This window comes from Castor canadensis, chromosome X (assembly GCF_047511655.1).
Source record: "Castor canadensis chromosome X, mCasCan1.hap1v2, whole genome shotgun sequence".
Classification (NCBI taxonomy): Eukaryota; Metazoa; Chordata; class Mammalia; order Rodentia; family Castoridae; genus Castor; species Castor canadensis.
This window is the reverse complement of record NC_133405.1, coordinates 98,385,562-98,402,398: the sequence shown is the minus strand read 5'-3', so window position 1 is coordinate 98,402,398 and position 16,837 is coordinate 98,385,562. Positions and strand designations below refer to the sequence as shown.

General features: G+C 49.4%; 1 protein-coding gene and 1 long non-coding RNA gene across 2 annotated transcripts; one reads left to right on the top strand and one right to left on the bottom strand.

The window, feature by feature from the left end:
* The first annotated feature begins 3 nt into the window (after positions 1 to 3).
* On the top strand, positions 4 to 4,964 carry LOC141419668 (uncharacterized). The gene is made up of 3 exons (XR_012444292.1): positions 4 to 306; positions 2,097 to 2,195; positions 4,322 to 4,964. It is a non-coding gene; the product is annotated as an uncharacterized lncRNA (long non-coding RNA).
* Syp (synaptophysin) lies at positions 530 to 14,036 on the bottom strand. Its single transcript, XM_020171591.2, has 7 exons — positions 13,905 to 14,036; positions 12,679 to 12,744; positions 11,493 to 11,617; positions 7,754 to 7,949; positions 6,853 to 7,044; positions 4,964 to 5,294; positions 530 to 1,960 (listed from the first exon to the last, which is right to left on the bottom strand). Exons 1-6 carry the CDS (start codon positions 13,938 to 13,940, stop codon positions 4,968 to 4,970), a joined length of 942 nt encoding a protein of 313 aa, XP_020027180.1. The 5' UTR covers positions 13,941 to 14,036; the 3' UTR covers positions 530 to 1,960; positions 4,964 to 4,967.
* Positions 14,037 to 16,837: the final 2,801 nt, after the last annotated feature.

The window sequence follows — 16,837 nt, the reverse complement described above, 5'->3', positions numbered from 1 at the left end:
AAGACCTTTCATCTTCGGCGCCGGGGAAGGTGCCCCACCCAGTTACACACATCCCTGTCACTTCCCGCCCTCCTCATCCCAGGGAGGAGCCGGGGAGGGGAGAAAAGAGAATGAATAAATTAATAGGCCGGGTAGTCGCGCCAGCGCCCCGCCTCCCTGCCTAGCCCTTCTCCCAGTTCTCCTGCCACTGCGGCGTCGAGGAGAAGACAGAATTTGAAGAGCATGGGAGGTTGCTAGGGTGAGGGCTCCCTGTGGAGTAGCCCTAGTTGGACTCCTTGGGGATTTGAGAAGACTTCACAGGGACTGGTAAGGGTCGTGGCTAAGGGACCAGAGTGAGAATCAAACCCGAGAAAGACTGGGCATCTGGTGGCCAGTCATGGGACACCGAGAAAGGCTATTAGGAGCTTGATTTAGATGGGCAAGGCGGGGCTTCACTGAGGATGTGGTCAGGGCTTGAGCTTCCGGTCACCTCCTCTCCCCTTGTCCACCCTCCAAGAAAGACACACAGAAATCAGAGCCGGGAGACCTAGGTGGTTGAGGAGTTTATTTGAGGGAGGAGAATTACTCATATTTTTTCTTCCTCAGGGAGGGGGTCTTCAAACAATACCGAAGGGCGCAGGAAGGGGGGAGGGTTCTGGAGAGGAGAGGGAGGGCCACAACCAGACAAAATGGCAACACACGATTACAGGCACTACCGACATCACAGACACAGCAGAGGGTGCAAGATAGAAACTCCAGACCTGGCCTCCAACCACCCCGGGACTGGTGATGGTATGGAGGGAGCCGGCAGGGTAAAGGGAAGAGGGTGGACCAGCCCCACAGACCCGTGGGCTCTGTCCTCTGATTACCTAGCTGTCTCATCAATGGGGTGGGCAAGGGGTATTTCTCTCTGGATCCCACCCCTCAGCTCTTCCTAGGTCACCTCGGTACCTAGCCTTGGCCAGAAGCATTCCCACCTGCCCTTAAAACTCATCCCTGGGCTCCTAACCAAACCCCTCCCAACTCATTTGCCCAAACCCGCTCACTTTAAAACCTGTTTTCTTCACTGCCTCGTTGGGGGAGAGGCTGCGCCTTCCAAAACCACCATGCACTCCCAGCTCTAAGCCCTGTCCCATCTGGAACCCCGACCAGGATCTCACCCAGGTGTAGGCCATTCCAGAATCCCACTTCTTGCCCTGCTCAAGATCTATCCACTTTAGAATCAAGCTCAGACTCCTGAATGTTACAAGCTACACCCCTTCTAGAATCGCTGGTTCCAACCCAAGCCCCCGCCCACCCTGAAGCACACTGTGGCCTCAGTTAAAGCCCCTTTCTAGAGCCATGCCTACAGCCCCCTTTTAAGCCCAGAATACTTCAGGCACTCCTTTCCTTTAGGCTCTAGATCCAGTATGTTTGGAACCCAACCCCCTGCCTCTGGACACTCCAGAGCTTCCCTTCAAGACCACCTTGGGTGTGAAGCTGCCCTCTTTACCCTAAGTGCCTCCAATCTGCCTTTCTCCCACCCTGGAGTTGAATTTCCCTTCATAACCTCTGTTCAGACATCGCTGGAGGAACCTAGGCCAGAGTTAGGAGGAGGGGAGGGAGAGAGGGGAGAGAGTCTGAAGTCACGCCCACCCTCCCCACACAGCCAAGGTCTGGTCTCCTCCCTGTCCCCTTTCCAGCGCCCCCTAACCTCAGGGGACAGGGCCGGGGAACAGAGAGGGGCTGAGGGATGCAAGGGAATAGGTAGGGGTAAGGGAGGAGCCCATTCAAGACTGGGCCCCTAGTGCATGAGGGGTGTGGGAGAGGGCAGGGCTCAGACAGATAAATAGATATTTATATATAATATATATATATATAAACAGCAAAGACAGGGTCTCCTGGCTTGAGGGATGGAGACCTAGGGTATAGGGATGGGAAAGGGGGCAGGCCTTCTCTTGAGCTCTTGCCCACCCATGGGGTCCTCCAGGGTTGCACTGACCTGTAGAGACAAAAGACACAGAGAGAAAGGGTCCAGACATAGATGGCACTCTCAGGGAGGACTTGGGGTACTATGCCTTCACCCTGGCTTTTCCTTCTGCCTGGCATGTCTTTCTTCCTTCTTCCTTCATCTACAGCCCTGAAGCCAGCTTCATCTGAGCTGCCCTCAATGGGAAGATATTCCTGACCTTGCTCCCAAGGGCAAATCTCTCCTAACCCCAAAAGTCCATTAACAGGTACTGTCAAAGCCATTGGTGTCTATGCTGAGCAAAAACAAAGATCCCTGTCTTTGTGGGGCTTATATTGTAGCAGAGGGAGACAGACTTCACACAAGGAGAATGATACTTAAGTGAATTATGTAGAATAAAATGATACTAAATGAAATGGGATAAGCAAAGTGGACTGAGCAAAGGGGAGAGTGGAAAGGAGGTGATGTAAGAAAGGCTGGAAATGGGGTCACACCAGGCCTTCGTGGACCAAGCTGTGAGGACTATAGCTTTGCTTCTGGATGAAGCCTAAGACATGGTGGTGATTTTGGGCAGAGAAGAGTAAAATATCTACTTACTTATCTCAATAAAATGTTTCTTAACATTCAGTGTGCTTTGGGATAAAGGAGAATGATGGAGGGGTGAATTCAACTATGATATATTGTAAGAACTTTTGTAAATGTCACAATGTGGCCCCCAGCACGATAATAACAATAAAAAAAAGAGTGTGCTAAGTGATGTGTGTAAAGTGTAAGTCTTGGTCACATCCCATATTCTAGTAAAGAGATCATCAAGAAAGACATAAGCTAAATTATTATAGATTGTGCATAAGTAAAAGCGCAGGGTATATGAAGGAGATAACAAGTGGGATTTGTTAACAGGGCAGCCAGATAAGTTCTTACTGAGCAAGTGACCAAAAGGATGAAAGGGAGCTGGCTATGTAAAGATATCTGTGTGTGTGTGTGTGTGTGTGTGTGTGTGTGTGTGTGTGTGAGAGAGAGAGAGAGAGAGAGAGAGAGAGACTCATTAGGCCTTGAGGTCAGATTGTAATTGGCACACAGAGGTGGCCAGTTTGGCTGAAACAGTGAGTGGTGGTGGTGGTGGTTGGGCTGGCAGAGTGGCTGTAGTGGTATAATATCTGCCTAACAAGCATGAGGTCCAGAGGTCAACCTGCAACAAAACAAAACAAAAACAAATAACCAGAGTAGGGGGAATGGTGGGAGTGTGGTCAGAAAAGTGAGAAGGGGCTAAATGTGTATGACCTCCTGACTATAGTGAAGATGTCTGCTTTTAATTTGATTGAGTCAGATGGCACAAATCTTATTTCTGAGTACAGGAGAGCAGTGGTCTAATTCAACATGTAAAAGAATCTCTGGGGACGCTGTGAGTAGAACAGAATGGGAATGGGATGGACACCTGTCAAGAGGTCCAGAGAAAATGATGGTGAGAAATAGAAAGACTATGACTATATTTTGAAGGTAGTCAAATATTTTTTTTTCCTTTTTGTGGAACTGAGGTTTGAACGCAGGGCCTTATGGCCTCTTGCTTGCTAGGCAGGCACTTTATCATTTGAGCCATGCCCCAGCCCAGGATTTTTGCTACTTCCTTTCCTTTCCCTCCTGGAGTCATCCCCTCACCTTCCCCTTCATAAGGGAAACTTCTCTCTCTCTCTCTCTATTTTATAAGACAGGGTCTCACTCCATGTCCCAGACTGGCCTCCAACTCAGCCTCCCCAGGAAGCCATCTTCCTGCCTCAGCCTTCCTAGTGCTGGGACTATAGGAAGGCATGCACCAGCCTGGCATTTTGGTGGTACTGGGATTTGAATTCTGGGCCATGCACTTTCTAGGCAGGTGCTCTACCACTTGAGTCATGTCCACAGCTCCCTTTTTGCCTTATTTTTCAGGTCGGGTGTCATTCATTTTTGCCTGGGTAGGATCCTCCTAACTAACGCCTCTCTAGTAGATGGGATCACAGGCGCATGCCACCACACACTGGCTTGTAAGCTCTCTGCCTGGGGGTTGGCTTCGAACTGGCATCCTCCCCAACTCTGCCTCCAGAGTAGCCGTGATTCACAGAAATGAGCCTCCGCACCCAGTTTCACCTTCCTTCCTCCGGCACCCCCCTCCCGCCCTTTTTCGCTGCTGGAGTTTGAACTCAGGACCTTGCGCTTGCTAGGCAGGCACTCTATCAGGTGAATCATGCCCCCAGCCCCTCATTTTTCTTTAAAGCCCCAGTAAGAAGTCCCACAAGTCTTTCCAGGACCACCCTACCTCTTTTTTTTGTGATACTGGGGTTTGAACTCAGTGCCTACACCTCGAGCCACTCCACCAACCCCTTTTATTGATTGATTGATTGACTGTGATTTTTTTTTCAGTGATAGGGTCTCAGGAACTATTTGCCCAGCTTGGCTTCAAACCTCGATCCTCGTAATCTCTGCCTCCTGAGTAGCTAGGATTACAGACCTGAGTCACCAGCACCCGGCTGCCTCTTTTCCTCTTTTGAAATTCCACACCATCTCCTTCACCTCGAGGGCTGGGGAGAGGTAAAAGATCTACCAGCTCCTTCCGCATTGGTAAGCTCGTCTGATCTTCAAAACCCAAGTCATTTAGTTTCACCAAATAGTTTAGCTTTTCTGAGACCCATCGCCCCCTCCCTTCTTGGTTCCCCAGTTCCACTGATTTTCTCACTGCGCAAGTCCTCCTGCAATTCCCTCCTCTCATTGGTTGCTCTGCACACTTCTCCCACCCTTTCCTTCCAGCAGAGCTGTACTTATACCTCCCTTCTATTGGCTCTTTATTCTGCCCATCTTCAAGAACCCCTCTCCTGATCTCCACTCATTGGCTAACCTCTCCGCTTTTCCTACGTAGCTCTGCCTCTCTATTGGTTCCTTCAAACTTCGGCTTTACTCGTCTGGCAAACGCCCTACGTGCCGTCCACTCTTGACGCTTATTGGCTCATGAACCACCCATCTCCTTTCTTGTACCCTCCTTGGCTTCAACACCTGCCCATCACTCACCAGATTACATCTGATTGGAGAAGGAGGTGGGCGCACCCTGCGGGCCATATCCTTGCTGGCCATAGTCGCCCTGAGGCCCGTAGCCACCGGTACCGCCGCCGGCTGGCTGCCCGTAGTCGGGCTGGTAGCCACCCTGGGGCCCGTAGGAGTCCTGGGGCCCATACCCGCCCGGGCCCTGCCCGTAGCCGGCATCTCCGTAGGCGTCCCCGGGTGCTGGCTGCTTTTCGGGGGCGCCAGGAGGTGCGCGCAGGAACGGGGCGGCCCAGCCTGTCTCCTTGAACACGAACCACAGGTTGCCGACCCAGAGTACCAGGTTCAGGAAGCCGAAAACCTGCAAGAAGACCAGACCCAGCTGTGGTCTCCCGCCCAGTGCCTTGTAGTATGTCGTAAAATATAAGTATATACTTTTTGTTAAAAATAGGTATACCATTAACATGCATATATACACATGTATGTAAACAAAAGTTTGCACAGAAATGCACATGTATAAAATATATACATATGTGCTCTTATATTAATAAAATATAAATATGTGGAACTTACAATTTAATTTTTTAAATTTAAATTTTATTTTTTTGCGGTACTGGGGGTTTGAACTCAGGGCCTACACCTTGAGCCACTCCACCAGCCCTTTTTTGTGATGGGTTTTCCGAGATAGGGTCGCAAGAACTGTTTGCCCAGGCTTGCTTCGAACCTCGATCTGTTGCCCAGGCTTGCTTCGAACCTCGATCCTCCTGATCTCTGCCTCTTGAGTAGCTAGGATTACAGGAGTGAGCCACAGGTGGCAAGCTCACAGCTTGTTCTAAGACTAAGAGCCTTATATGTTATTAGTTCACTTAAAATTCCATTTTTTTGGCGGGAGTGGGGTTTTAACTAAGGGCTTCAAGCTTGCAAAGCAGGCACTCTACTGCTTGGTCCACACCTCCAGCCCATTATGCTCTGGTTATTTTTTGGAGATGGAGTCTACGGAACTACTTGCCCCAGCTGGCCTCCAACCATGATCCTCCTAATCTTAGCCTCTGAAATAGCTAGGGTTACAAGGCATGAGTCACTGTTGCCTGGCTTACAATTCCATTTTTCGACAGGAAGTAGTGTATTTATTTATTTACTATTTGCTTGTTTGTTTATTTTTGAGACAGAGCCTCAAAATATTCCCATTTTATTTTATTATTTACTTATTTCTTTTTGAACTCAGGGCCTCACGCTTGCTAGACAGGCGCTCTACCACTTGAGCCACTCTGCCAGTCCTTAATATCTCCATTTTAAAGCTGAGAAAACAGGCCCAGAAAGGCTAAGTTGCCCAAGGTCTCACAGCCAGCAAATGACAGGAAAGAAGAGTTGGAATCGTAGGATTCATAACACTTATATATGACTTACCTTGTACCAGGCCTTTTCCTAAGTACTTTGTATGTTATTAATTCACTCACTACTCAACTTTGGAGCAGGACCTAATAATACTCTTCATTTTACATGCTCAAACTGAGCCGCGAGAGGCTTTGTGACTAGCTTCAGGTCACAGAGCTTGCAAGTGGCAGAGCTAGGATTTGAGCTCAGACAGTGTCAGTTCAGCCAGTAGGGGGCGCCACAGTAGGGAAACATTTCAAGTTATCTGTTCCTTTTGCGGTCCTGAGAGGATACTGAGTTTTAGGAGATTTTTACACAACTAGGCTGGGTCTGGGATCCAGGTCTTCCAAGCCTAATCTGGAAGAAGGCCTCATGTTCCCACCATGGGGACAGTATGTGGTATCAAATCCTTCAGTGCTCTGTTGTTGGCATGCCTCCTCCAGGATCTCCCCTATTCTCTCATTCTCTCTTTCAAGCATTCCCTATGCCACACTATAAGTTTTCCAGCTTCCCTCCTCCAGCCCAGCCAGCTTCCCAGGACTTACCACTGAGGTGTTAAGGCCCGAGGTCACAGGGTCCCTCAGCTCCTTGCATGTGTTCCCTGTTTGGCGGCATACACCCATCTCCTTAATTATGTTCTCTGGGTCTGTGGCCATCTTCACATCTGACAGTCCCTTGGCCCAGGCAGATGAGCTAACCAGCCACATGAAGGCAAACACTGCTGTAGCCAGAAAGTCCTAATATGGGCAGGGGCGAGGAAGATGGCACTGTGAGTGGGCTGCTTCACGCTGGGCCCTGGGCTGCCTCAGATCACACGCTTTATTGGGAGGGAGTCCCCAAGAAGAAGCTGGTTTTTCCCCTGGCTTTGCAGCTCTGAAGCCCACATTTTCACCTGAAGGTGACCCTCCCAGTTTGAGCCTGTGTGAGTGTACGTGACACAGAGGACGTGGGAGTGTGATTGTGATGTGTGGGTGCGGGTGTTGAGGGAGGAACTCCGTGGGGTGTTTCCGAATCTGTGAGAAGTGGTGTGTCTTTCCACTTTTATCTGCATGTGGGAATTTGTGTCATTTCATGTCTGGGATGAGGGTGTGTGAATACCTCTGTGTAGGACTCAGCGTCTGTGTGGCAGGGTGACATGCATGACTGTCACAGTGAACCTTAGAATGCTTCTTCCTTTGATCTACACTGCGTGGTTGTGTGAGAACCGGGAGGTTCACAGGTTGGGGGCCTGTCTGGGATTCTGTGTGGGCTGGGAGTATGTCCGTGGGACTCTCTGACTCTGTGGATTCATAGAGCCAGGAGCAGCAGCCACGTGTGTGGTGGTCATGATGGCTGCAGGCACGTGGGCTTGTCTGGGAGTTGGTTTGGCCTGTGAGCCAAGTGAGTCTCCGAGGCCCACTGTCCCCAGTCCCCAGTCCCTGCATGCGGTTGGCTGTGGGCACTCACCAGCATGGGCCCTTTGTTGTTCTCTCGGTACTTGTTCTGCAGGAAGATGTAGGTGGCCAGGGCCCCCATGGAGTAGAGGAAGGCAAACACAGCCACAGTGACAAAGAATTCAGCTGATGAGGAATAGTCCCCCACTAGGAAGACCTTGGTGGTGCCCCCTCGGCAGGTGGGTGCATCAAAGTACACTTGGTGCAGCCTGTAGAAAGAGGTGGGCAGGTGTGGCCCAGCCCCTAAGAGCTCCCTCTCCCTCCCCAGAATGGGTCCCCCAGATTCTGACAGGTCCCAGGGAAAAGAGGAAAAAAACATTCACAGAGCACCTGTGATGTACCAGTCACATTTCACTTGATTGCTTACAGTATTCTGGTGAGATAGGTGTTACTCATCCCCAACTCCATCCCAGGCACTCTTGCTTCTTGGTTATTCCTAGATTTTACCAGGCACCTTTCTACCCCAGGACCTTTGTACTGGCTGTTCTCTTTAATATCATTGGTCTTATTCTCCCATCTCCTTCAAGTTTTGTTCAACTGTCACCCCAACAAGGTATTCTGAGACCTCATTATTTACAATGGATTTGAACCATTCCCTTCCAGTGCTCCTTAGCCACCTTCCTTGCTTGATTTTCCTCGGAAGCAGTGATCCCCATGTGACATTTCAGGGCATACTGCAAGAGGGCAGGGATTTTTCCTCTCTTTTCTCCACTGTTAGATTCCCCAGGGTCTGGGACAGTGCTGGCACATTGTAGGTGTTCAAGCAATGTTTATGGAATGAAATGTACAGTGATAGAGACAGGTTCAGAGGAGTGCACTGACTTGCCTAAAGTCACACAGCTGGTAGGGTTGGGGTATAGACCCTGTCCTCCCCCCATCTGATTTCAGGTCCCTGAGAGAAAAAAGATGTATGCATAGCAGAGAAGAATCCAGTGGCTACAGAACAGGACAAGTCACGGAAAGGAAGGTAGAAGGGATCTGGAAGCAGGACGTGCATGTGAGGGTGAAGTGTCCTGGGACCTAAGCCTTTCCTGTGGTGTGATGGAGGAGGGGCTGTGGGGAAATGTGTATGGGGAGGACTGGAGTGGGGCTCCAGAGCTCTGGCCTCAGATTCGGGGGTAGGATCTTGAGACAGAGCAGATGGTGTCCTTGTGTAGCAAAGGTCCCGAGGCAAGGGGCTTACAATGATCAGTTATCTAGTAAGCAGTTTAAATAATTGTATCATTTAATGACATGTCACCAGCAATTCTGTAAAGCGGGCATTATTATATCCATTTAAGATGAATGAACAGAGGGTTAGCAAGGTTAAGTTACTTGCTAAGGGTGTTCAAGGAGTTGAATTTCTGTGTTTCTGGTGCGCTGGGATGGGAGAGGAGGTGTCCAAGGGGAAATGAGGAGTCCTTGGAGTATCAAGGCAGTGAGGGAAGAATTGCTCATCAGGACTCGGGCAGACTTTTTTTCTGGGAGACTTGTGGGTAAAGAGAAGATCCCCAGGACAGAAGTCCTAGACATGGGAGGCGTGGGGAGTCCATAGGGAACTTTTGTGACCTTGTAGATTCCCAGAGGGCCAGCTCTCAGCAGTATCCATGTTGCCAACAGTCCCTCTTCCTCAAACTCTCTTTTCCCTGGCTTCTATGAGGCGGTGGATCTCTGGTTGCCCCTCTACCTCTTAGGCCAGCTCGCCTGGTACCTCCTCTTCTTTCCCTTGTCGCTTGGGGCCTGGGCTAGGCTTCCCTCTATTTCCACTCTTTCCCCTCCGCATTGCATGATCTCTTGGGCCTACATTTCCCCTTGGAGCTCCCAAACTTGTTTCCATCTCAATGCCTGACCTCTTTCCTGAGTTCCTAAAACTGATTTCTTTTACTTACTTATTTACTTTTTACAGTAGTGAAAATTGAACTCAGGGCCAAGCACCTGCCAGGCAGGTGCTCTACCACTTGAGCCACACCCCAGCCCTTTTTCCTTTAGGTATTTTTCAGGTTAGGTCTCTTGTTTTTGCCCAGGGCCAGCCTCAGACTGAAAATCCTCTTGTCTCTGCCTCTTGAATACCTGGAATTATAGGTATGTGCCATCATGCTCAGCCTCTTGTACTTATTCAACCAATACTGAGGGAGCACTTGTGTGCCAGGCACTGTGCTAAGCACTCATCACAAGCTGGATACCAGTGGCTCACACCTGTAATGTTAGCTACTCAGGAGGCTGAGATAAGGAGGATCATGGTTTAAGGCCAGCATGGGCAAATAATTTTCGAGCCCCTATCTCCAGAATAACCAGAGCAAAATGGACTGAAGGTGTGCTCAAGCAGTAGAGCACCTGCTTTGCAAGCATAAAGCCCTGAGTTCAAACCCCCGTACCACCAAAAAAAAAAAAAGACTTACCACAACCCTGTGGGTGGGTATTATCATCCCGATTTACAGAGACTCAGAGTGGTTACGTGATTTAGCTAAGTAGTGGAAAGCCTCAACTGAAATCCTGTCAGCATGCCTGTCTCCCCACCCCTCAGGAGGGAGAGGCCCTGCCAGCTTGTGCTCTTTCTTGTGCACTAGCACCTAGCATAGCACTCGGCACAGTGTGAGCTCAAGAAATGTTAGCATTGTTTAATGGGGTTCCATCATTCCCTATAGCTAAGCAGCACCTCCTCATTCTTCTCTTTCACAAAATCCTGCATGAGGATCCCCTCCTAGAATTTTTCTGCATCTGTAATTACCCTCTTTATTAATTTGTTATAATATAGGCTCCAAGAGAGTAGACTGCTTGGCCTTTTAGTCACTGTTATGTCCCCAGCACTTTGAGCAGTACCTGGCAAACAACAGGCTTTCAAAAAATGTGATGGAAGCTGGGTGCCGGTGGCTCACACCTGTAATCCTAGCTACTCAGGAGGCAGAGATCAGAAGGGTTGTGGTTCAAAGCCAGCCTGGGCAAGTAGTTCATGAGATCCTGGGCAAATAGTTCATGAGATCCTATCTTGAAAATATCCAACACAAAAAAGGGCTGATGGAGTGGCTTAAGTGGTAGGGCACCTGCCTAGCAAGCATGAGGCTCTGAGTTCAAGCCCCAGTACCACCAAAAAAAGAAAGATGTGTATGGAATGAGTGAATGAATGAGGATTAAATAATTTTTTTGGCATTACTAGCAGTTGAACACAGGACCTCATGCTTGCTAGGCAGCTGCCCACTTGAGTGACTCCACCAACACTTTTTTTTTTCCTAAGGCAGGGTCTCACTATATAACCCAGGCTGGCCTTGAATTCATGATCCTCCTGCCTCAGCCTCCTGAGTGCTGGGATTACAGGAGTGCACCACCATATTCAGTGACTAGCATTAATTGAGCATCTACTGCTTTAAGAGGGGTGTGTGTGTGTGTGTGTGTGTGTGTGTCTGTGTTTTACCTTTTTTTTCTGATGCTGGGCATGGAGTCTAGGTTCTCACACATGCGATGTGAACGTTTGTTGAGCTGTACCCAGCTCTGCTTTTACTTTTGAATCTTGTATGTTGCCCGTGCCCTATCCCTTCTCTTCATGAGAACAGAGCCAGAGGGCAAAAGCCTGTGTCTGTCTTGATCACCACATGGCCCTAGACATCAGAGCAGTGTCAGGTACACAGCAGGTGCTCAGTACATGGGAAATGATCCCAGTGCTTGTAGCCTCTTGAGGTGGAGGCTGGGCAAGGGCCTCTGGGAAGGAGGTATTGGTCAGACCCCCCCCCCACTCCTGCCTTTCCCAGGTCAGTTGTGATACCAGGACGGGGACACACCTGAAGGGGTACTCGAATTCAACCTTGATGCTGAGGTCACTCTCAGTCTTGTTGGCACACTCCACGCTCAGCCGAAGCTCCCCGTTGTAGCTGCCACATGTGGCAAAGGCGAAGATGGCAAAGACCTTGGGTAGCAGGGATGGGGATGGCCATAGTGAGCCTGTGTGCATGTGGGAGGGGTGCCCTCCTCTGGACAGATGGGGGGGCAGCACAGTCAGCAGCAGATGGGAGAGTTCCCCACCCCCACCCCGTAATCAGGGCTCATCAGGTCCAAGCTGATTACAGGGGTGTGGTGTCTCTCCCTGTGCTCCTATGTCTCTACCTCTCTGATCTTCCTCTTTTCTGCTTGTCTGTGCTTCTATCTCTGTGGCTCTCTGTGTGTCTCTATATTCTCTATGTCTAGTTCTCTAAGTCTTTGTCTTTCTCAGATATCTCTGTCTTTCTCTGTCTCTGATCTTCTGTTTCTCCCTCTCTTATCTCTAGGCATCTCTTTTTCTCTGTCTCTGTGTGAACGTATATCCCTGTCTATGTCAGTGTCTTTTTGTATCTTGGTCCATTTAGTCCTGTCTCTCACACAGTCTCTATATGGTTCTCTTAGGGGTCTTTCTGTCTCCCTTGTACCTCTTTGTGTGTTGGTTTCGCTTCTCTCTCTCTCTTTCTTTTTCTGAGCATCTCTCTCTGTCTTTCTCTCCCCTACTCCATTTTCCTGCTTCTCTCCCTGTTTATTTCTCTTTTCACCTCTGTTCTCTGTGCATCTTTCTCTGTCTTCCTTTTCTTTGTTTCCTCTCTCTCATCTCTATCTCTTTTTTTTTCTCAGTATTTCTATCTCTGTTTCTATCAGTCCCTGTCCCTGATTCTCTGTCTCCTTCACTGTCTCTGGGTTTCTCTGCAATCAGCTTCAGGCTACACCTCCCCCAACCCCTCCCTTACTTCAAAAGAGGAGGTAGGATGTCTCAACCTGCCACTTCACAACAGGGGTACCCTCAGCCCTATATGACGTCACAGCCCATCCATCCTTTGGCCTCAGACCCGTGGGACTTCATCCTGGAGCCCAATTTCCTCATCCCCTTCCACCCCCATCCATTCCTTGCTCCCTATCCCTCCTCCACCTCTGCTCTTCTGAACCCACTACCACCCTCTCTCCTTGCAGATCCCCCCCCCCCCCCGTGACCCAGACCACACTCACCCATTGCAGCACCTTCACAAAGCCGAGGGGCTCCTTGACCACCCGGAACTGACCCCCAGCCACCAGCTGAGGAAAGAAACAGTGGGGAGGGTGTCGGGTCGAGGGAAATAGAAAGGGAGGTGAGGGGCAAGGCTGCCAGGCAATGATCCCTGGGGATGGGGCATGTGACCTCTGGGAGGGGGTGACATTTGGAGAGGGAGTGAGAAGGAGAAAGTGACACCTTGGGGAAGGAGCAAGCACCAGGGTCTCGAGAGAAGGCCCCCAGGGTTCAGGAGTGATGGAGATATCTGGGGTGATGATGAGTCAGATGGCAGAGGAGGTCAGGGGTGAAGAAGATAGGGATGGAGTCTGGACTAGTTAGAAAAGAAGGGTTTGAAATCCTTAAAATGTGAATCAGATAGGGAAGAAGGTTGAGTGGAGAGAGTGAGGGAGGAATCGGGGTTCATTAGAGTGGGGGAGGGGGTCTTGAGTGGTGAAGGTGAGTCATAACAGGGCGGGAGGGGGGTTGGCTAGCATGGGGGAGGGGGTCTGCAGTGGTAAAGGTGAGTCAGATTGTGGTGGGGGTCTGAGAAGATGAGGATGGGGAGGGGCTGGTAGGTTAAGGAGGGTCGAGGTTCCAAGGTGGTGAAGAAGAGTGAGATGGCGGAGAGGGTCTGGACTGATCAAGGTGGGGAAAGAGTTGGGACATGGCTTTACTGAGTATATGTTGGGGAAGAGGAGACTGGAGATTTTGGGGAGGAAAAATCAAATTGTCCCCTTAGATCTGCTCTGGGGGAAGGGATGGTCATCTATCGGGGTGCAGTCTCTTTGGGAGGGGCGGGTGCCAGCTCTCCCCCACCCCGCCCCCACACCTTCTGTCGCTCTGTTTCCTAGCTCAGCCGCAGACCCCCTCAATATTCCTTCACTCTCTCCTCCCCTATCCCCTCGCCTTCCCTCCAGCCCGAGGTCCCTCTTGCTCCCGGTTGAGATTGCCAGTACTGATCTGGGTTTCTGGAAGTCCCCGCTGCGGCAGTGAGGACGGCCCTCGCTGCGGCAAAGAGCGCACTCCTTTTCCCCACCTCCCGTTCCTCCCTTCGCCTGCCACAGACCCGACCCCTAGCCTCAGCCGCAGGGACCAGGTCTCCGTTCCCTGGCCATCAACTCTCAGAGTTGAGGGGGGGTGGCCAAAGCGACCCGGGTTGGGAGGCCAGGAAGCAGCCGGCTCTGTCCGCGGTGCTGGAGCGTACCTGATTCACCACGTCCATGTCTGCCAGAAGCAGCATCAGCAATGCGGGGGGCGGGAGGTGCCTGCTATCAAGGGCGGGCGCGGGGCGCGGCGGGGGCGGCGCGCGATCGTCGGAACAGCCCAGGCGGTGACAGCCCCGCCCCTCGAGCACCAGCCACTCGCGCCGCGCGCGCCTGCGCACGGCGGGCCTTTCCTGGTCGTCGCCGCCGCCATTCCAGCCTGGAGGCTGGATGGAGCTGGGAGAACTAGCTGGGATCATCATTCTCTCAGAAAACACCTCTAGCTGTTTGAAGAGAGGAGGACCGCTCAGTAGACGTTTTGCCAGGCCCTCTTCTGAGTTCGTTAACTGTGTTCACTCATTTAACTTCTATGTAGTAGGGATTATTAGCCCTGTTTTTACAGATGAGGAAAATGAGCTCCCAGAGAGATTAAATGACTTGCACAAGGTCACACAGTAATTGGCAGGGCCCAAAATTTCTGCAGTTTAAACATAGTTCAGGGTCTTGAGGGTTCCTTTTTGAGAGACTGCATTTTAAGCACATCCAAAAAACTCTCCTCGCTCTCTCCAACCATGTCCTTTGTTTTTCTCTTCCTCTTGGTCAAATTCTTGCCTATTCCAACTCTACTCTTTTTGTTAAATCGTTTTTACATTTAATGTGTATACATTGTTTGGGCCACCTTCCTCCCCCACTCCCCGCCCTCCAACTCTACTCTTTTATGGCCTCTTTATTCCTTATTCCTTTCTTAATTGGACTATCCCTTCTTCATGCCACTAAAACTAGGCCCATCAAGGTCAATGATGAATGTCATGTTGCACAATACAGTTGAGACTTAAGATACTCCTCTTCACTGACACTAAGAGAAATACATGTAAAAAGTACTGAGATACTAAGTGCTAACCTAACTATTTACGAATCTATAAAAGATACCTGATAACACTGGCTGCCTGCAGAGGAAAATGAAACTTTTCACTTATACCCCTTTACATCTTTTGAATTTTGAAACATATTAATGTATACCTATTTTTAAAAACATTGCACAACACAAATATAAAGAGTTAGTACGCAGACTGAAAGCTTTCACAGCTTCTCTTGGCATATTTTCTTTTCAGGAATGAAGGAAAATTCTCTCATATGAGCCATTCTTTTGTCAGTTCTAAAAAATTGCATGCAACTTTATAAATATTTTTAAAAGATACAGTTTTGTTAATATTCTGCTGATATGATTTTGAAGTATTCTGTTTTGGGGATTTTTATGTTTTATTATACTTTGTTAAAAAGGAAAAATTGAACCTTTTTAGAAATTGTGTGTGTGTGTGTGTGTGTGTGTGTGTATGTGTGTGAGACTAGGGTTTAAACTCAGTACTTTGCACTTGCAAAGCAGGCGCTCTACCACTTGAGCCATACCTCCAGTCCATTTTGCTTTGGTTATTTTGGAAATAGGGTCTTGGGAACTGTTTGCCAGGGCTGGCCTCGAGCCTTGATCCTCCCCATCTCAGCTTCCCAAATAGCTAGGATTACAGGTGTGAGCCACTGGCACCTGGCTAGAATGTTTTTATAAGTAAATTTAATCTACTGAAAAAAAAACCCCAAATTGCACAAATATGTAATGGATACTTCTCAGTTGTTGCCTTCTTGGGAAAAACAGTATACAGGAGGGGTACAGACCATGGGTTTTGGCACTCAGCTGCTTGAATTTGAATTCCATTTCTAATGTTTATTTCTGTTTGATATTGGACATGTAAGGTGGTTTAAAATGGGATATCTAGGGTTGTTGTACTGGTTTAACAAGATAATCACTGTAATGTACTTAGTACAGGGCCCAAGAAATGGTTCATTTTTTTTCCTTTTTTACTTCTCTGGAATCCACTCACTTCTCACCATCTCCTCTGTCACCTCCCCTGGCTAAGGCGGCCATTATTTCTGCCAATTTTAACATCTACAGTTTCTTCCCCCCCTTCTGTTTTCAGCACAGCCCTCAGAGCATCTATTTAAAATGCAAAGTTAACTATGGCACTACCCTACTCAAGTCCTTCCGATGGTTTCCCATGCTCTTAGAAAAGAATCTCATATCCTGGGGCCTGGCATTCAAGGCTCTGCGTGATCTGGCCTAGGTGGCTTATTCTACCTCATCCCTTAGCAGCCTTCCTTCATTCTCTGTACCAGTCCATGACTTGCTGTCCAGCCATACGCCAGCCCAACCACTTCAAGCCTTTGTTTCAAGGTCGGTGTAGCTCTCTGTTCAGAGTCCCAGTCTTCAGTTGTGGCTTCTCCCTAATTTCAGTCCTGACTTGATTGACACAAATGATCCAAATGAGAAATTCCTTCTGTCAGAGTGAGGAGGTGACCCTAGTTAGACCCTCCACAGTGGTGGCCCCATTCCACATCGTTTACTATGGATGACTCCAATTCCTTGGAGTGGAGCTTACTTCCACTTTGTCTGAGTCTTGTTACATGTTTTAGCCCTCTCTGTTTGCCCGGAGGGAAGCTCAGCACAGTACCTGGTATACAGTCAATACTTGATATGCCTTCCCTGAATGAATGGGACTCCAAAGATGGGATGAGGAGCAAAGGTGGAGCAAGGAGCAGAAAGGGGCTGAGTGCTGGTGGCTAATGCCTGTAATCCTAGCTACACAGGAGGCAGAGTTCAGGAGGATCACATTTCGAAACCAGCCTGGGAAAATTGTTTTTGAGACCCTATCTTGAAAAAACCCATCACAAAAAAGGGCTGGTGTAGTGGCTCAAGGTGTAGGCCCTGAGTTCAAACCCCAGCACTGCAAAAATAAAAATAAAAATAAAAAGCAGCAGAAAGGGGAGCTCAGGCATCTGCGTGGGATTAGAGAGGATGGTTCTTAGGTCAGGAAGGTCAGGGGGCCCTGAGTGGGTTCTTCTGGGGCTGGGAGCCCAACCTTTTGCTGTCACCTACATTTTCCAC

Excerpts from the sequence above, each read along its gene's own strand:
- Syp (XM_020171591.2), bottom strand. The coding sequence starts at position 13,940 with ATGCTGCTTCTGGCAGACATGGACGTGGTGAATCAG. Across the intron at positions 12,745-13,904 it reads ACATGGACGTGGTGAATCAG|CTGGTGGCTGGGGGTCAGTT; the intron begins GTACGCTCCAGC and ends TTCTTTCCTCAG. Across the intron at positions 5,295-6,852 it reads CGGGCCTTAACACCTCAGTG|GTTTTCGGCTTCCTGAACCT; the intron begins GTAAGTCCTGGG and ends GTCTTCTTGCAG.